Source organism: Harpia harpyja, chromosome 11 (assembly GCF_026419915.1).
Source record: "Harpia harpyja isolate bHarHar1 chromosome 11, bHarHar1 primary haplotype, whole genome shotgun sequence".
NCBI classification, from domain to species: domain Eukaryota; kingdom Metazoa; phylum Chordata; class Aves; order Accipitriformes; family Accipitridae; genus Harpia; species Harpia harpyja.
This window is the reverse complement of record NC_068950.1, coordinates 7835073-7856370: the sequence shown is the minus strand read 5'-3', so window position 1 is coordinate 7856370 and position 21298 is coordinate 7835073. Positions and strand designations below refer to the sequence as shown.

Genomic DNA, 21298 nt, shown 5'->3' with positions numbered 1-21298 from the left:
GGCAATGTGTTTTCCAAGATTTGCCTTCACCAAGCCACTGTCCATGCACTGAGCACTTACTTGCCCCATTTTGATCTCATAAAATAAGACAATTCCTTGTCCCTAAAGGAATCCTTCAGCCGAGTCTCGTTCACTGTTGCTGGAATAAGGAAAATTTTGTTAGTGACCCTTTCTTGCATGGTTACTGCTAAGTAGAAGTCCTCAACAATGATCAGTTCTGCCAACACTTCTTCTAAGAATGTTTTTGGTAAGGAGGGAAATAACAGAGGTGAAAGGCAAGGTATTATTTCAGTCTTCATGATGACTCTTAATACTTCTCTGATCAGCATCATCACTGACTAATTCTCCTGCTTTTTATTTTCATCATCTTTGGTAGAATCTCTAAGACTTCTATTTGTTTTCCTTCTTAGGGGAACTGCATACCACAGCCAGTAGCTTTAATCCTTTAATCCTCAGATGTCTGGTCGATGCCTCCACCTATTGATTACCTCCCTTCACAGCAAATGATCCTGTTCCCTTCACAGTTAATGTCCACTGCTGGATCAGACTGTTGTCTCTGGGAACGTGTTTCATGCATTTGGTAACAAACGCACAATAAATTTCAGCCTGAGCATCTTCTGGGCTAATCATCACATTTCGAGTCTTCATCATCATGACTTGAATTCCAGGGTAACTCACCACTATTTGAGACTTCCCAATATCTGTTGACCTCCTTCTACACTGAAATAATGGCAAATATCATGCCAATAGTATCTCACATCCTAGATTTTTTTCTGATGTGCTCTTATAAATATGGGGCACTTCATGTGTTGTTATGACAAGGAAATTCTTTGACTGAAAAGTTTGCAAATTCCAAAGTAGTATTTGTTTTATAAACAAAGGTGCTGTTTTCCTTATGCCAGCCTCATTTTGCTTTTGCTTGTCCAGCAGTCTGTTCTGAAAGGCATGAAGCAGCTGTTGGCCCAGAATCAAAACTTGCAGTGGAGGGAGGGTTATGTAAAAGTCCTTTGTGTGAGAGATGTACAGGGCAGCAAATGGTGAAATTGGAGTACAGATTCTTTGAGGGGAGATAGCTATTCATGGCAATGGTTTATTTTTTACTTGATTTTTGCATAGAACAGAAAGAAAAGTAGAAGATACTGTAAAATTTTTTTGTATTTTCAGAAACACCTTTTCTTGTTGCAGTGTTCTCGGCTTGTAATTTCATGCTGCTTTGCACCCAGGATCACCCACTGGATGGAAGGGCTGCAAGAGGTTGTCTAGTTCTTTCCCCTGCCTCAAGGCAGGATCTCTGTACCTACGCCACTTCTGAGGGATGTTGGTCTAATCTTTGGAAGAGATTCTGCAACTCTCCTAGTCCCATTTATTTCTGTGCTTCACTGTTCTTACCATACAACACTTTCCAAATATTTGTTTGACACCTTTTCCTATCGGCAAAGACACTCATCTCTCTCCTTCCACAGGTGGTTTCTTTTGAACTCATCAGTCCCAACTGATCTTAGCTTTTCCTTTCAGGTAATATTTTAGAGAGGCCTGAACATCATCTTCAATGGTCTCCTCTGAACACTCTCAAAATGTTCCTGATAGTGTGATAACCAGAATTGCATGCACAATTCTTGTACTGATTTCATAATAGCAAGACATTGTTGAGTAATACTCTGTTTATATTGCACTGTAGACACAGTTTCTTTTCTGCTGAACTGCTCCTTAAGTGGCCATTCTTGTGCTGTATGTTTGTAACTGATTTGTTCCTGCCCAAGTCAAGTATTTTCTATTCATAATGAATTTCATCTAGATTTTTAAACTGCTTCTCCAGATCATTGTGAATTCTGGTCCTGTCATCTAATGCATTCACATCCCCTTCCAGTTTCTTCTCATCTGTAAATGTAATAAGCACAGGCTATAATCCACCTTCCTGAGCATTAAGGCATTAATAAGCACATTAAAAATTACAGCCCATGTGAAAGTCCCCTTGACAGAGTTTTCCAGTTTGACAGTGAGCCATTGACAGCTTTTCTATGGAAATGAGCATCCAACCAGTAACTGCAGGAAGAGCACACTCCCCTTGATGAAAATGTCACTTGAGATTGTGTCAAAAAGCTTTACTGAAGTCTGAAATATGTGCCATCTAATGTTAATACCTTACCCATAAGATCTGAATCCCTGCTCTAAAAGGAGATTGGATTGATTTAACATGATTAGTGGTCAACCTGTTAAGAACTATAAGACAAAAGTAACTCCAAATGTGTTGGAGTTCTGGTAATAGGTCATTCTTTTCTGTCTCTCAGTTCCAAATCAGCTTCTTGATTGAAGAAGGCAGGGAGAGAGCCTAATATAGGTTTTGAATGTTTGGGATCATTAAAGCTAGGTAAATATCTGGGGAGCAGTCTGTGGATTCAGCAGAAGGTTTTAGCTAATGTCCTGTACTATACGATGTCTGTAACCACAAAGAAGAATCTAAGTAGGTGACTGTTTAAACTAATCTAGAGAGTTAAATACTTTTGAATCAAATTGAGCTAGCCTATATCTTTATTCTGCGTGGATACGAAGTGAGAGAGATCGTGTGTGCAAGGGAAAGCCAGATCATAACGTCTGTTTAGAGCAGTTCAAGGCTGCTAATGAAAGCATAGTAGCTGAAAGGAGCAGCCTGTGGGTGGTTCAGTAAAGGCAACAGCAGTACAGTCAGGAGATGCTGAAAGCATGGAAGAGAGCGGCAAAGTCACCCTCTGTGAGGGAGAAGGACAGCTTCCAAGCTACCCGGGAAATATTCTTTTTCTGCTGCTTGCTTTGTTGTAAATACACAAAACTAATGTATTGTCATTTACTTGTGTTCCTTCCAGTAAGAAAACCTCACTGTGTGAAGCCATCATGTGGTTTCAGCAGTCCTCTGGCAAAAGGCATGCTATGTACAGCTGAGAGTACATCAGCTAAATTATATATACAGTATCAAACTGCAATGAAGAGAGAATATCAAGAATCGCTTGTAAAGATTTAGGAAAAGGCAGCGGGGTTAGGAGAACTGCAGTGTGCTGAGTGTTGATGCATTAAAGAAAAATCTTACTTGGACAGAAATAGATAAAATAGATTATATATTCAGCAGCTGTTGATTAAAACAAATACAATCTGGAGGGAGTAATTAATTTTCAGGTGGTAGTTTTTGTTATGAACTTGGATCTGTAAATGAAAGATATGAAAGCAGCTTTTAAATGATTGGTTTCTTACTGCAGGCATGGACTTAGTTCTTAGCATACAGAGCATAGCTTTGCTGCTGCTTTGAGTTTTACCCTTTAGTCAGTCACCTTCCAGTCTGCTTCCTTTCAGTCATTTTTAATAGAATGCCTTTTTGATTAAAGAAAATTGGTTGATACACTGCTCTAATGAAAATGCTAGACAAATGCTCCTTCTTGGAACTGACATCAGGAATGTTATACAAGACATTCTTAAATATGCTGGCAGCTGCCCTGAATGTAATGAAATCATGGAAATTAGAAGTATTGCACTCTCTGTGTGGCCAGCTCAGGACTGTTTTCAGTATGTTACCCAGTTTTGCTGTGAATTTCAAAAGGAATCACTTTTCCTGAATTTTTCTTGGGACATTCTTCAACATGCTTATAATTCCCACAATCAGGAAAATTATCCTGATATTCTGAGGTACTATTCCTTTTTTTTTTTTTTTTTTTTTTGGATCGTACACAATTCCTCATGCCTACATCCCTTTGTACCACACTAGATCATTCCTCTTGCAGCAGAGAGTTTACAGTCTTCAAAAGACTGATAACATTTCTGGTAGAAATGCATGTGTAGGGTGAAATCCTATTCCCACTGCAGCCAGCAGTAAAATTCCCACTAACTTAAGTGGTTTGGATTTTGCATGCAGTTTTTAGTCTTTTCTTGTATGACACTTTGATTAATCTTTAATACTGTCTTAGTACAGAAGGTATCTAAATGGAGGAAAGGTAGAACAGTGGCAATGATGCATACTTCGTGTTTCACTAGCACCTTTCCATGCAAGGATCACAAAGCAGCTTATGAAATACAGGTGAGACCTGCTGCAGAGAATAAGGAGTAGTTATTATTTTCATTATTCTAAAGTGCAGAGAAGGTAGGAGGAAAAGACCTTATCTCTGTGGCAATGTGTATGTATATATAAATGAAAGTACCATCTTGGCTTCCATGTTACCTTCTCTTCGTCCGTGTTTTTATTCACATATTGCTTCTCTGTAGCTTTGGTGTATTTTCATCAGATATTCTGAATTTGGGTTTTCCAAGATGAATCTGATTTTCTCTACCTGGTTTTTAGCGCTCTATATTCTTCCATAGTTTCTTTGTTGGAGGCTTACAAAAGTTCCTAAAGTAATTGCAGTTGTGTTCATTTGAAGTAACAATATTCCATTCCTGTCTACAATTAATAGCTGTATTAAGCAAGAGTCAACTGAATGAAAACTTAATCCAGATTCATATGCTGTCACTTAACGCTTGCTATTGGAACGAGCAAGTTCTGGCTTGAGGATGAGGAGCACTGAAAGGGGACTGGCTGCCTTGGCTGCTGGGAAGGAAGGCACAGAAACCTGTTTCTAGCTTCTTCGTTCTCCTTTTCTGTTTAGCATGAACGTTCTGTTCAAGAGCGGTCAGAGAGATGTGAGGGTTTTCTTACGTATTCTGGTTTGGATTTATTCATTGCAACAGACTTGCAAAAGCCTTTCTAGAATGCAGAGTGGCAGGGACTTAGGCTGAGGGGTGGCTTGCACTGAAACTAGAGTCTCCGTGATGCTCAGTGAGAAAACCAGCTGTTTTGAAAGAATGACATGGAGATGGAATAGGGCATCTACATCACTTCTGTCTTGTTGTGATGCCCAGCTCTACCAGGCAACCTTACTCTCAGATGCTGCTGTTGGCACAATGCAGAGATGGCTTACAAAAAAAAGCCTGATGATGCTTGTAGGTGTACTGTAGAGCACAGACTTCCATGTGCAGGATGCAATCCAAACAATATGGTTTCTGGTATGAAAAGCCTTCAGTTGAGACATCAAATCATTAAGAATACTATGGCCAGAAGCTTTCATAATGAATTACTGTAAACTCATGAAAGATTGATCTTTTCTGATTTCAGAGAAAATAAATCAACAGTATGAAGTCAGCTCTATCACAGTTTCAAACAAGAGATGGATTCCTGAAGTATTATCCACTTTCTGTAAATATCACCTATGAGCCTGTATATAAGAGGTTAAATGTTTGCAGACTATTACCCTTTGCCTTAAAGATCAGAGACAAATTACTATTTTTACTTTACATTCTCTTGATGAGGATAATGATAAACATCTGTCACTGCTGCTTAGCCAGCTAAGAATCTTATTGCAATCTGTAATTTAAACAGTGAAGAAAAAAAAAAGAAAAAAAAAAACTTGGACAAAATGCATTTTATATAGACAGCAAAGAAGAAAAGAAAGAGAATAGAAGTCAAATGCAGGGGAACTGGGAAGAGGGCATTTTCAGTCTGCAGTTACTTGGCTAAAATCTGTGGGTGTATGATAGATGTATGATTTTCCGTTTATTTGGTATTTCACAGGGAAAATTACAGTCAGTTTCTTTTCAGACATGGAGGCTAAGGAGAGTACTCAATCTGCACGCTGTGACTTTTTGGCATATGCAGTTTATTAACAAAATGATTAAGGTTTATAGGGTAGTGTGTCTACTGGTGTTACAGAATTGAAAACACTGTTTTCGTCAAGAGCTCTTTCAGTGTCCTCCACAGTCCCAGGATTTTTGGGTAGCACTGCTAATGATTTTTAAAGTCCATAGATTAGCTGGTTTTCCAGTAATTCATCTGTAATTAAAAACAATCTGAACTTTTGAAACTTCTTTTACAAACATTTAGTTTTGGTTCTAAACGGTACATTGGATCTTATTTCTTAACAAAACTATAACTTAACAAATCACAACTATCACCATTTCATTTAGACTGGACTGACCAAGCCATAGTTTACAAGGAGTAAATACAAAGTGGTCTACCTGCCAAAGCTGCATGAACAGAAGCAGACCCTGCATTAGGAGATGAAACTAGGAATCTCTTTTTGGCCCAGCAAGAATGGATTTCATGCAGGAAGAAGCCTCTTTGGTGACATGTTTGCATATCTGGCTCTAACGGTCTTTCGCTAATGGGTTAGCTACTGATTTCAACTGCTCCGGGAATCTGTAAAGCACTAGTAGTGTGCAAATTTTAGCTAAATGCTATATTATAAATGGAGTTGTGCTGACAGGGGTCTGGCTGGTATATAACTAGTTCTCGTTATTGGGTTATTCACTTTGTGCAAGTAATTTCTGTTTCTTCATGTTAGGCTTCTAGGTGCCAACAGAACAGGTTTAGATTTTATAGTTCATGCTAATATGACTTTGGTGGTTGTTTTCAGGGAGTATTATATGTCAGAGTCTGGGGAAAGGACATTGTTCTTTGTACTTTCCAGGTTGAAATTCCATTCTTTTGGCATCTTTGAGCCTCAGAAAGCAGTTTGATTTTTGCCAAAAGGCTACTATTCTTTTTTTAGGTTTTCTTACATTTATACGGGCCAGACCAAAGCAAAGTACATACCTTTTAGCTTCCAGTTAAAGTTCCTTGTATTTTCTTTAATTAGGTCAGCTGTTTACATACAAAGAATTTTTTTTCTGTCCAATGAAAAGGAGACCTCTAATATATAATCCAGCCTATGTTATACTGAGCCTTGAGCACTGGAACCAATGATGCTTTTGCTGTTATCCTTCATAAATCCTTTGTTTATATAGGTGCTATTCACATCTAACAAGTTTGAGGCTGAAGTGTGGAATTTGTCACAACTGAGTCAGTCTTAAATAACAAGGATGTTTTTTAGCCATAGGAGGGTAAAATTCAAAATCCAGGTGCTGCTTTCTTGCATGGGTCAAGCTGGCTGAATCTGAATGGTAAAAGATTGGATAATAAGTATCGCAGTAAGTGATCTGAGGTAATTTCTTGGGGTTTCATTTACCACCACACGTCTTTGTCTGAAAACTTAAATACAAAATTACAAATTTGTGTGGAAATATATAATGTACTTTGTGGAAAAGGTCTTACAGCTCATACTGCATTAATCTCTAAAAGTCCAGATTTCATGACGTTAAACACTAATGTTGAACAGGCCAGTACTTCATATTTTAACCTCCAGACATTCTTTGTATGAGTTACATTGCTGGATTACTACAGTGTAAGTCCAGTTTTTTTCCCCAATATATTTCCAGTTTACTGCAGTTTGAAAGACTTGACTTTTCTTTTTTTTTTTTTTTTTTTCTTTCCTGTGTAGACTGAAAACGATGAGAATGGCCAAGCAGACAATTTTTCAATGGACCCCCAGCTGGAGAGACAGGTGGAGACAATTCGAAATCTTGTGGACTCCTACATGTCTATTATCAACAAATGTATCCGAGATTTGATACCAAAAACAATCATGCATCTTATGATCAATAATGTAAGTAACAGCCAGGGTTCTAAATTATCTTAACATGTCTGTCAAATCTCTTGCACTCATACAAATACACCTCTTGAATACAGCAGCAACAACAGCAGGTACTAAAGAGAATAACACGCTCCCATAAATGCCACGCTCTTAGACAAAATATTCCAATCTTCTGTAGTAGTAGGAAGTTCTGGAGCCTTCTGAAAGGCTGGCACACTGCCTTGAGTGCTTACTCCAAAATGCTAAAGATTGAATTCATTTACATCTTAATCAGAATATAAATTATTATTTAAAGGTAAAGCAAGGTTTTTTTTTTTTTTTTGTCTGTCTTTTGATATAACAGGAAAAGGGAGTTGGGAGCTCCATCTAGGCAGTCTGTGAGACCAGCAGAGCAGAGCTGTGCTTCCTTGATTTTCAATCTGTAGCCCTTTGTCATGGTTTCTTAAAGCAGTTCTTATTTTATTTGGGTTTCTTTATATTTTCAGGCTACCATTTTCAATTAATAAATCTAGAACCCTAGGACACTGTTGTGTAGATAAGCAGATGTGGTTGGTTGATTTACTGTGTGTGTCTTAGATCTGAAGATTATTTGGTTAAAGAAATGGCTTTGAGATATCATTGTTTTTCCACTGCACTAGGATCTCAGCCTTCGCTTCCCGGCAGAGTTCCGAATGGACCTTGTTGAAAACAAAGCTTAACATTAGTGCCACTGCTGCCATATGAACTAATAATGGAAAGCACGGCTCCTGTTAGTTATGGGTAGCACCTTTTCTGTGAAGTCATCAAACCAGTCAGTTTTTACAAATACAATATGCTATAAGGCAAATCTGGCTAGAAAGTAGCATTTACTTTTGACTCAGAGCCACCTCTAGCCTTAGTCCAATGGATTTCATTAGCCCTGCGGAATTTGTGTTGCAGTTAAGAGTTAGGTGGTTGGACAGGAAATTTCAATGGAAATTCCTGGTACATATAATACAATCAGAATTTTTGCATGAGGTGAGAGATAACCCATTAACTTCTTTAGGTTTAGGGGAGTCAGACTCCACATAATGCTCTAGTCATGGGTGAGTTTTTACAAAAAAGCATGGGAACAGTGGAACTGCCCTTTTTTTCCTGAAATCAGCCATGCTCTTGAATTTATAGGGTGAGCATGTTCCCTCTGCTCTTTCCAGATCACAGCTAGCAACTTGCTCCTTCGACTTAGCACAACTTCAGTGCCTTTTGAAAGGGCTGGGTTTTAGCTCTCATTTCATAAACTGCAGAGTTTGGTGAGCAGTTCTTTTTGAAAGTTTACATTAAATTTTCTGCCACTCACCTCCTGATATGGAATAATCTGAGGGTCTCTGAAGTGCATGCTTTACTCAGAAGTAGAATACTATAAGATTTTATACTTTCAATCTCATCAGCTCTTACATTGGTAAAGTCTCCCATGCTGGCTGACCATGGCACACAGAAACAACATACTTACATCATCTACCTTTCAGCTGACCTCATAGTCTATACCTGTGTTTGGGCTTGCGAGTGAGCTAAGACCTCCACCTCAATCCTAGAATTTAAATTTGTGGCAAAGAATCAAAACTTTTTAATGGACTGTGAAGAGTGAGACTGGAAACATTAATGCACTTGTTTCTGTGCAGCATAGGCAGTAAAATACCATATTAAAAACAATAGCTAAAATATCAATTTTAAAAAATAAGCGCTATTAAAAGGAGAAAGAAATGCTTGTATTAAGACTGCTGAGCCAGGCCAAAAGGTTGTGCAAAGACCTGGAAAGCAGTGGAGCTGTGATGGAAGGTGGATCCTGTTAAATATGTGTGTGTTCCTTAGAGCCTTCAGAAGTCCAACCCATCCACCAGGAGTTAAGTGAAAACACCCTCTCTCCCCCTTAATGAGCATATTCTATACTTTCTGCTGCCCCATCGTGTTGCCTCCAAAACTCTGGAAACAAATCGATCCCAAGGAGTTTGTTTCCATGACAAATGTAACCTCCCAAGTCTTCCTAGAACTTCCTTTCCATTTTGTGGGCCTCTAAATGAGCACTTAAGATTCAAGGGAAGTATCAGGTTCAAACTTAATGTACAGAAAATAATTAGATGCTCTCCCTAAGCATATTTTGAGGCCTAAACCTAGATTGTTGTATTCCAAATGCATCCCTTATTCTTCCCTTAGGGTGGATGTTGATTACCTTAGAAGAAAATACATTTACCACACAGAACTGCATTGAGTTACCGTTAACAATTCAAACATGCAGAAACAAAATGCACATTTCAGAATTTGTATTTGATGGTGCCTAGGTATCGCAGATTATACAAGAGGGGTGGTCTTACAGTAGACAGTATATACTCCATAAGCAGTGCTGATATTAATCTCAGCTGAGTAGAAAAACTCCAGCGTACTTATTACTACCAAACTTAAGGTTAAGGAATGGATTGTGCTTGCATTTGAGGCAGTGGTATATGTTGTAGACTGCCCGCTGACGAATGAAGCTGCACGACCATCTTAGCCCGCTTCAGAGTGACAGGGCAGGCTTTGTGGCATTGACGTTTTGGACGCTTGCTATGGTTCAGCTTTGACTGCAGGCCTGATCTGATGTCTGTGAAGGAAAATGTTTTAAACCATTCCCATGAGTCTTTCTGTTTTCTAGAAAGGAGTAAAGGTGTGAGTAAGTGTCACTTTCCCTTCCTTTACCAAGCTGGAGAAAGTGGCTGTTGTGGAAGATCTTCCTCTGTCTAGTACAGTGTATCCGATTGCAGAAGGCAGGAGGTTGATCCAAGAACCGTCCTTAACACAGCAGTCTTCCCCTTCCAGAAGAGTTCAGGGAGTTACTTGAGTCTCCTGCTAGTGGCAGACAGGGATCTCTCATGATAATTGTCACAGGCTGATTTTTTCAAACAGATATTTGTGGTTTAACAATGCCTTTACAATCAGCTCTGGCCTTAATCTAATTTTAGGACTTCTTCTTCTTCTTTTTTTGAAGTGATGCCATTAAAATGCTCATTTCATCGAGTAGAATGTGATGCTGTTTAACTATGATATCTGTTTTTAATGTGGAGTTTTTGGCAATCATGAGGAAAGTAGTGTACTCTGGCTCTTGATCAGTACCATCTACTGGAAAACAGCATGAGACTCATGGAAAATTTTTCCAGGCTTTGCTAAGAATTTGTGCATCTCCTGTCATACGTGAATGGGAGATGACAGCCAAGCGCAGGCAATATGGTTTTGTTTCCCTGTAAGGTCTGTCCTGGCCTTCTTTTCATTGCTAGGTGACCATAAAGGCTCCCATGCCTGCACAGTTTGAGTGCTCTTACTGACTTTGTCTGAACAGAAACATTGCCTTAGTCTAGCTGTCAGGATTTAAATCAGTGTTGCTAAACTAGCACAAACCTGTGTGCAAACGGAGCTCAGGTTTATGTAATCAGAATCTTGGGAATGTATTATCCTTAGCATCTCCAGCTCAAAAAAGCTTTATAGAGCAAAAAGCCAGGTGAGAAATAGATCAGAACAGCAACAGAAGTCTCAAATGCAAGGATTTAGTAGGTCAGCAGTTGGTCTATTTACTGCAGTCTTATTTAATCAGAGTACTTCTAGCTTTTTACCTCTCTTAATGTGGCCCAGGTTTCCATAACCAGGGCAAGCATAGCAGGAAATCAATATAGTAAATTAGATTACGTGGAGACTTCTCCCTTCAGTTTGAATGCATGAGGATGGGATATTTAGAATCTGATGAAGTTGTTGGAGATGAAAGACACCGTCTACAGTAGGCTAAATTGTTGCTAAGAAAATAATTGACAGAGATGTTATAAAGCCTGAAAATTCCCATTCCCGGGGGAATTTAGTATCTGATGGTATTACTAATGGATGCCATTTACCTCTCAGTCAGCCGTTTAGAATTGGACCAAAATGCTGGCTGACTCCTGGGAGCTGCTGGGAAGGAAGCCTGTTTGAAATGAATGGTAAACAGAGGTGTTACCTTAGAGACGTAGACCAGTGTTAACTCCAGCCATGTCCAGTGTTTCAAAGACAGACCAAAAAAAGGCCACAGTGCATTGTGGAGTGACTGCACAAAACCATCTTATCCTCACACGTGAATCATTGTCTCAGAATGTGGCTTTGTAATTGCATTAAGCCCACCTGCATGCAGGCAGCTGCTAAAAGGTCTAGTCCATCCTTTTCCAGCTGCTCTGCCCAGCTGCATGTGCCAGCCTTTCCTTGGGCCACAGCTAGACCTCAGGCTGCTGCACCATCAGCACAATCTGAGTTCAGCATTTTTTAGTCCCTGATCTGACCTAACAAAAACCGCATGACCAGCAGGATTGATGTAAGGTAGTAGGAGAAACCAATTAAATTGAGATATGTCTGTCTCCTGGTTCCATGGATCTCGCAGTGTATTTGTTCAGTATTATATTTTCAATAGGGTCTTTTGTTTGTTTATTTGTTTGGTGGGATTTTTTTGTCTGATGAAATAGGTAAAAGAATTTATCAACGCAGAACTCCTGGCTCACTTGTATTCTTCTGAGGACCAAAACACTCTGATGGAGGAGTCAGCCGAACAGGCGCAGAGGCGAGATGAAATGCTCCGCATGTACCAAGCACTAAAGGAAGCCCTAGCAATCATTGGCGATATTAGCACTAGCACTGTCTCAACCCCTGCACCCCCTCCCGTAGATGACTCTTGGCTTCAGCAGGCCCGCAGGTAAGGATCCTCAAATCTGTATTGCAATGAAATTTAGGACAGGCAGACATTGTCAGCATCAACATCAAACTCCTTGCCTGTTTTTTGGGGCAGATACTCCTCCAGGTCTTTAATAACATTTGTGATGGAATTCAAAACATTTTCCTATATATATATCTTCTGTGGATATGTATGTGAACACCAGACAGGGTATTTGCCTTGTAGAAGACCATCCAGTGGATTTATAGCTTGTCTGATGCTTCAGATAGCAGCCACTTCTGTCACCCCAGTGGTGCATCCACAAGGCCTCTTCTTGCAAGCCGTTATAATAATTCAGCATCTTGGGCTCCATGTCCTAGAAAATCCACTTAACAGAACATTATTAGAACTCTAATATTAAAATCCATTACATTTACCTCTTTGCTCATATATTTATTTCTGACTAACATAAGGCATGCTGTCTGTGGGAAAGGTGTGAGACTTAAATATATGTGATGCTGTGACATTGACAGCAAAGGAAAGTGCCAAGAAAAAACAATTGTCATAGGCATTAAAAAGGTTTTAATATCTGTTTAAAAATAATAATAAAAGAAACAAACAGAACCCCAAACCCCACCTTACTGAACTTCTTAAATCTCTGATATTTCACCAGATCACCTCCTCCAAGTCCCTCAACTCAGAGGAGACCTACATTAAACAATCCCCCAACCAGACCTTTACCTGGCCGAGGACCTGCTCCTGCAATCCCATCCCCAGGCCCTCAGTCGGGGGCTCCCCCGGTCCCGTTCCGCCCAGGACCCCTGCCTCTGTTTCCGAGTGGCGGTGAAGCCCTTGGAGGACCTCCCCAGGTTCCCTCACGGCCGACGCGGGCTCCTCCCAGCGTCCCAAGGTAAGATGTCTAATCTTCCTGGGGGTGGGCATGGTTCTCTCCCTCTAGCATAACAGACAGATTCTGCACTGTGTCGGAAAGTCGAGCACTGTTGTTGAGGAAGTCTTGTAACAAACCAAAATTGGGCATTCCCTGCAGAGAGTCAGAGGTGTTTTGAGGAACCAATTTTTAGCACAAATATGACCTTCTGAAAAGATAGGAAGTTTTTTCGTGAAAAAAACCCCAAACAGTCAGTTCGAAGACACTAGATTAAGAACCCCTGTTCTGGTTGTGTTGTGTCCACATAGGGGTTCACAGAGAGAGGGGTCATCTACCCCTCCACCAGAAGAGGGGCAGGGGTACAACTCCTCACTTCTGCAACTGAGTCCTCCCCAGAAGAAGTAATGGCTCTTCTGGGAGAGAACAAGAACAATCCTTGTAGAACCAGTGGAACAAACTGATAGGAGTCTGATTTTTATTCCACAAGGCAAGTAATTTACAGCCAGTTGAAAACAGTCCATAGTTGTCTAACAGTGTAGGTCATATGGTACAAAACGATTAGTTAAGGAACAGGATTTTCATGACCACATCGTTTCCTTTCCTTCCCAGGGCTTTGCATTTATCAGTACTTTTAAAAGTAACTTCGCATATTTTATAATTTTGTGTGGCATTAACTGCTTTTTTAATATAAGTTATATGAATAAAATGTCCTTAATGTTTATTTTCACAATGACATAATACACGTAATCACTTTTATATATATTTTTATATATGTATATATATATGAAAGCCTCTGATTCCAAGGGCTTCGGTAACTTCCTATATTATGAGAGGCATGGGCAGATTAGGCAATGGTGGAACAAAGGGCTTTCTCCATTTTTAATAAATTAACTATTACATTACAATTAGTCACAGTTTGCAAAAAAATGCCAGTTAAATAGAAACAAAAAGAAAATGTGCACATTTTCAATTTTAGAAATGGCAATTGAGAAGAGAACCTTTAGAGAAAAACTTTCTTTTAAATAGGTGAGATCTGTTGTAGTTGTCAGTAACTTAAATTTGAGGCTCAGTTTCTAACATAATTACCCTTTATAATATGGAAAATAAATAAATGAGGTATATCAAACGAATGAAGTATTTTTTGCTATGAAACGGCATTGTTGCATCAGTGCCCAACTATGAAATGCACTCTTTCATTGTAGTGGGCATCCCATAGCTCGCAGTAGGACCGCTGGGGAGAAACCTAGAGTTGCCTTTCTGGGTACTAAACTTCACGCTGAAATGGAATAAGTCCCTCGCTTGGGAGAGCCTGGGACTGAGCTGCAGGGCACTGGTCCCAGTGCTTCCTCTGTGCCATCAGAGGATAACTCACATGCTAGATACAGAAACAAGGTCCAGTGTTTTGTCAGTTGTACTACTGGAGAGAACCATAGCTCCCTGGCATCTCTCACCTTGCCTTGCAAATGAGCATGTCTCCTTTGTCCTGCCTGGCTGTGATTTTGCATGAACGTTGCTTTCCTGAGGTGGCTTGCCAAGAGCATGTCTGATGATAATCTTTTTGATGCTAAAGTGATAGATGGGATGGAGACCAGAAAAGAATTTTCTAGCACATAAAAGACACTTGGGTAAGCAGCCTGCAAACAACTCAATTTGGGACTGCCACTGGTGGCATGCAAAGCAGTGGCTGATAAAGGAGGTCAGTGTTTTAAAAATGCTGTAGCTGGATATATAATTGAATGTACAACTGCCTGACATTTTTGTGGAAAAAATATCTGCAATACACATCTTCTGGACTGGATCCTAGATGTCTTTTTTAGAGCTATGAAAGCCTCAGACATAAAAAAATCTCAGCTGCTTAAGAATGAAGGAAGGGTTTGCCATTTTGCTGAAACTTCAGGTTTCTCCTGCTGACTAAAGTCCGAGAGAGGAAATCCCAGGGAAGGGGCTGCAGGGGAAATCACCTGAGGGGGACAGTGTGGCCGGCTCCTGCGCCTATTAAATGTTTCTTTTGAGCCTTGGAATTTCTGCTACGCTTGGTCTGGTTTTAATAACAGCCTTTGCAGGATCATAGGAAATTGACTCAGAAAATGGGTCTGAGATATTAAAAGGGAAAAAAAAATAGTTTTGAGGAAGAGTTCTTGTGGAAACTTGAGCTTTCTCTGTGACTTAGTTTTGAACTGGGGCGCTCTGCTCTGACCACACTACCACCATTTTCTGCAATGATTCCTTGAAGTGTCAGGATCCCCCATATCTAAGGAAATAGTTGAGCGTCCTGAGAAGAAAGTTGTATTTTTAAAGTTCATCTAGCTTTCCAAGGGAGCTTTTTGTTCCAGACCCTGTCAGATGGAGCTGAAAATCCTGATATGCTGAAGAAATATATGCTTTCTATTTTCTCCTGTTCTGCCTTAAGATAAAAAGATTATTTTCAGGAGTAAGACTTGGACTGTCTTTTTCCAACCAGCAGCTGAGCACATGTTTGATTTGGAGAATTGGGCACCTTACATTGAGATACAAGCCCTGCCTTTAAAAAAAATCCTTTTTTTCCTCAACACTATTAGCATTTAATCAAAGGAATTGTACAGAAATGGTGAGCTCCTGGCATTTTCTCACTGTTCCTTGCTTACTGTACAGGGAAAGGAAAAGGGTTAGTGGAGCAGGAAATAATTTTCTTCCTTGCTCTGCTCTGATTCTAAAGCTGTTTTGGGTTATGTGCTCTGAATATTTCTGTAAGGAAACAGAAACTATTTGCATGATACATGCCTCTTTTAATTAATCCCACTTGAGGTGGGTGGATCTCTCCCAGCAAAGCCTGTGAGTAAAGGCCCCTGGCTTTAAGGGCTTGATGCCAAAGCATATATGATTTGTGAAATATTCCCTGCTGCCAGAATTTAGATTATTCCCCCTCTCTCTGAAAAGGCTGCAGTAGTATTTTGAAAGAAAATGCAGCTGTGCGCTCGCTTTGGTAAGATGGCTTTAAGCAGGCCACTTTAGCCACTTTAGCTTACCGTGATGTGTGTTTGCCTGCCTGTTTGGAAAGCCTGATCTTGACCAATTTTAGTTCTACTGTGGATGCTTTGATTTATGGCTTTTTAATGTCCTGAATGGGAACCTCAGCTTTGCCACAAGGAAAACAATTGAATTGGAAGTGTTCTTCTCCTGGCAGCAGAGCCCACAGTGTTAGTGGGAGTGGGAGGGTGCTCCCCTTTTCTCTCGGTATCCTGCTCTGCAATGCTACTGTGGATTCATGAAGGCTTTCCCAACGAAGCACTGGAGATTGTTACTCACTTTGCCATCAAAACATACATGAACCCACTCGATGTGGAACCCTGGGACCTGGTTAAACAGGGGTCTTGAAGGGCTGGACCATCCACTCAAGCAGGCAGGAACATAAATGCTCTCCAGCACTTGTGTGTCACCCTCAGGCATGCTGGTGCTTGGTCCCTGGGCGCTGAGGGTGGTCTTCACATGTGAGGCAAGCAGTGGGGAGAGAATTCATGTTGTGCTGTTTGTGAATAGTTCCATACTCTCCCTACAGTTTACTTCAACCCACAACCAGGCAGCATGGAAGGGGTGATGGCTGCTATGCAGCTACGTTTTATTATGCCACTGAGGCTAATTACACGACCTGTTGTGTTTGTAACTAATATATGTTGTAAGCCATCATTACGTATTTCTGCCAAGCTGGCACAAAAAAGTACTTATACTTGACAGTAATCACAATCAGAAATTTCCAGGCAAAGTCAGAAGCGCTGCGGAAAGCATCGCTGCCTGACGTTTCCTGGTCCACAGGCTCTGTACTCAGCTCTTTGATTGTCAAGTGTCAACCATTAAGTAAGTTTTCTGTGATGGATTTTTATGGATTAGAGTTCTTTGGAAAGATTTAATGTAATGTCTAACTCTGTGCATTGAATGATAAGGGGATCCCTTGCAAAAATCGTATGTGATCCTCTGATTAAAATCTGTCATAGTGCATAGGCATATAAGGCCAGAAGGGTTATTCTGCCTTAGCCTGGGAATCTCCTCTCTGCTGAAAGTTTGACCTTGAAGCCTTAAAAGCTTACTACTATATTTTTAAATGGAATATAAATAATAATCAAATAGCCATTGCATCAAACTCTTCTGGCAGGATGAATAAGTTGCCCACCCTAAAGCATTTGCTTGCTGAGTTGGATGATCACAATCTGAACACCCAAGTAGAAGAGCACAGCTCCATAGCAGTAGCATCCATTTGTCCTCTTTGAACGGATCTTCAGTGAAGGTTATATTCAAAAACTGTAATCAGCAATTAGGAGTGTTTCATGCAAGCAAAGAGACAAGAGTGTTATATGGAGAGATTTCAAAATCCTGCTGAATTTCAGGAGAAGGAGAAAGCCTGAGAATAACTAATTTAATTTTGCATTTCATGTCTGTGATCAAAAGAATATACATCTACATGGGTGATGCAAAGCCAGAGCCCATCGCAGGAGGGGATACTGCTCTGCCATAGTCAATATGTTTCCAACTCTGCCTGTCCAAGGACCCCCAAAATCACAAGACTTACGAGAATATCAGTTATTCCCTCTGTGATTTCTGCCCTGAGGGAAGACATCCCTGTATAATTTGTTACCAGTCTAATTTACATTTCTTGTTGAAATGCACACCCAGTAATATGTCCCTTTTGCTGCTGGCTGCTTCAAGCAGGAGACTTGATTTATTTTCTCTTATCTCTTTGAAAGGAGCTCTGCTTTTCCCCCTCCTCCACTGGCTCCTTGATCACTATTTTGTTTTCCCTTTTTTCTTCCCTTCCCTCACTGTCCCTTTCTTGACCATCCTGTTTGCTTCCTCTTTCACCTTCTCCCTTCACTTGGTTTCCTGCCCAGTACATTTGTCTCCCCCACATATTCCCTCCTTTCCTTCTCACCGTCTTGTCCTGGTTTCTTTCCAACTTATCCCTTCCCTGGCACCTTTGTAAATCTGTCTCCTGCTCCTTGCATTTCTGTCTTCTTTTAAAGTCTTTCAGATAGTTTTCAAACCATAAAACGCAATATTTGGCAATCTTTCTTAACAGCAACTGGTGTCAGTGGCTGTGACAGCCATTAGAAACGGTAGCTACACTACTTGGGGTAGCCATACTGCCATGTGCAAAACCAGTTGAGGAATTCTGGTCATCTTACCTGGGGTTATCTTGCAGATTCAGTCCTAACAGAAGCAATGAAAGAAGGACCATTCTGAATGAGGATAAATATTGGAGGAATTGGCCAGAAAGCAGTTTTTAAAAACATGTAAAATATCACAATACAACAACTCTTGTGGTTTCATTATAATTCTGCAATACCGATCTTATGAGAAATTTGGAATGGCATTTGCACAGAACTGATTCTTCAGCTGCCTGAACTGTAATGCCATGAGAGAAACAGGAGGGTCTCCACTTCTGCTCCAGGAGCTTCACCAATTGCTGCCCCTAAAAGGATGGCTTTCTTCTAGACTAGCAATAGGATTTTGTTCACTGCCTTCCTTCATATACCTCTCCTCCAGATGACTGTCCTGAAGATCAAGTAAATGAAACACATTGCAGCCTAGGTACTATATGTGCTGCCATTGACTCTAACTCTACCTCCATCAGCATCTCCTTTCATCAGCCAGAGGCAGGCTCTCCACTTCGTATCTTCAGTGGTCTAGGAATTTTCTGATGGGTAATACACTATGACAGTTGAACAAATGTGTCTGAAGTGTCACTTGTTCTACACAGAGTTAAGGTTTGATCTTATTCATTGTATCTCAGGTAGTTTTTGTCGTCTTTAGTATTGTTCCTGAACCTGCTCCTGCTTTATTCAACCAAAAGTTATTTTTGAAATGAGGTGAACTAGGAGAGATCCATTTGGTTGGGACTGTTGCAAGTTACATTCAAAGTTCAGCAAAGAGGATCAGGCTGGGAAACGGCTCTTCATTACTCTTAGTGTAGACCAGTCCCATGTGATGGGGAAGGGTAAGTAAAAATGATGCAAGAGAGAGGAAGACAGAAAAAGACAGAACCTGAAAAGAGTTGAAAGAAGTCATTCTGGGACAAAGGTGATGTGAGTGCAGTCCTCAAACACAGTGGAAGCCTGCTTTGGGAGTGTCAGCTGGTGAACTGAATGAGTAAGTAATTTATTCTGTTAGGTATTTTCAGCAAAAGCTTTTTTTTTTTTTTTTTTCCTTCCTTAGCCTTTTCTCTCTCAAAATACTGTTAGTAGAAGGAAGTGGTTTTTATTTTTAGTGTCTCTCAACTTAAAAAAGGAAAGTAGAGTCAAACAATAGCAAATGTTGTTTGCCAGAAGTACAGGAACCTGAAGATGTGTTTTGTCCCCAGTAATTATTTAATCTCATAACAGAGTCATTTAATAATAGTTACCATGAAGGCTGTGCAGGATTAGAGCAAGGGTGTTTAGCAGGAAATTTCTTGCCTTGTCTGAAAGAGTGGGCAGAATAGCAGTACATTTCTAGCCTTCCTTATGCTAGAAGAGAAAAATGTATGGCAGTAAACGGAGAGAAAGCAGTGATAATTTGAACTTCCTGAACCTGCAGGCATCTTGAAAGGCTCTCCTTGAAACTCCCCTGTCCCCTGCAAGCTGTATTGGATCACTAGTGAATGAGGGCACTCAATGGCTTCATTAACAACAGTGACACTGATAATCACGTTAGTTGTCATCATGGACAAGAAGAGGTGCAACTCCAGCTGGAGGTGACAACCAGGATCTTTGCTCCCTTTCTTGCAGCGAGGTAAGTAAAGAGGAGAGAGAGAAAGGTCAAAGGTGAGTAGGAAGGAAGAACAGAGTGGGCAGTAGATCTGGTGTTCAAAGACAGGGTATGTGATTTACATTGATGCTGAACAGTACAGCTAAACACAGACCAGTACACAAGACTTGAGCTACTATGCAAAGATTAGATGTTCCTCCTGCTGATTTTGTGGCCCTTCTGTCGTCATCTTCTGTGGACAGAGGAAGGTACAGCAGCATTCTGAATGTATCACTCAGCACTCCTAACTCTTTTCTGCCATGGGCAGTTTTGGTCCTCTTGAGTATCCTGACCTAGAGTTTCTGAAAGGTTAGGACAGTCCTCCACTAATGTGTTGCACGCTTGCTTACTTGACATGTTCCCTGCTGAAGGGCAAGCAAGAACACACAGTTTGTTAAGAATAATAGTCTTTCTTGGTCGCTCCATTGAATTAATTTTTTTGTTTATTCAAGCTGAGTTTTCCGTATGACACATTAATTCCCTGAAATGACTAATTTGAAAATGCAACATCCACATAAACATACAAACATATTTGTATGTGTGTGTGATAGACGTTAATTTATGATGGTCATACAGAAAACAGCTTGAGTTGCAAATAATAAATGAATCTATTGGAGCATCGTATTTTGGACCTCTTTGCCTCTGAAAGGAGTATCTGTATTAAGTTAAATCACACACAGTGGAACCTCAGTAACCCTAATGCTTTGGAGCAGTGCTAGCATTTGAACTGGTGGAGATTTATATTGCTGCAGTGTAGTGGTGCTAGGACACATTCTTCTCTTACTTCTCTTACTTTTTTGTTTCTTTCACTTAAAAGAAATAGGTATCGGATAAAACTGCATAATCTAACACCTTTAACTTGCTTACACTTAGCACAAAAATTCTGCCACTGACAGAGTATAGTGCAGCTGGGTCATTTGAAGTAGTGAGGTTCAGCTGTATGTATAGCTGTGCAAGTATCTGGCAGTACAGTTGCAGCACACCCTCTATGCATTTGTGGAGCCTGATACATATGTGTTCAGCTGGAGAGCTACTTCAGAACTGGCATGCATCCTCAAACACTGTGCTGTGCGCCTCAGTGCTTCTGTTCCTGACTTGCCCACTGATAGCAATCCTGCGGGCATGCTTACTAGAGACATTTCATGTTTGACAAAATGACATTTTTCAGTACAGAAACAAATCTGAGAAATTTTCGCTCTCTTGAACCATTACGTTGGGGCAAGGGACCATCTCAGACAGGCACTCCCCAACTATTTTTTCCTTTCATCACCACTGAGTTCTGTTTCTCATTTCTCCCATAATCATCATCTCCTCCTGATTCTTGTCCATGATTCCTGCTTTACTCATCTTAATGTCATCATCCTTTTTCTGCTTTTCCTACTTTCTTATGACCTGTGTCACTACTATCAAGTGCCTTTCCTCCTCTTGGTTTTCCCACTTCCACTCAAGATCCTTTCTCCTGAGCTGATGTTCAGGAGACTCCACAGTAGCCATGCTGCATCTGCTGTAGGCCAGAAAGAATTTTAAGTATGCATAGAGTGT

At 40.4% G+C, this 21298-nt stretch overlaps 1 protein-coding gene across 5 annotated transcripts in view; it reads left to right on the top strand.

The window, feature by feature from the left end:
* DNM3 (dynamin 3) overlaps positions 1–21298 on the top strand; it is a 193712-nt gene that overhangs the window by 161348 nt on the left and 11066 nt on the right. For all 5 annotated transcript variants that reach the window (XM_052800743.1, XM_052800741.1, XM_052800740.1 and 2 more), the window contains 3 exons: positions 7311–7475; positions 11930–12156; positions 12788–13024. In XM_052800743.1, coding sequence (XP_052656703.1) covers positions 7311–7475; positions 11930–12156; positions 12788–13024 — 629 coding nt within the window. The remainder of the gene's footprint in view (positions 1–7310; positions 7476–11929; positions 12157–12787; positions 13025–21298) is intronic.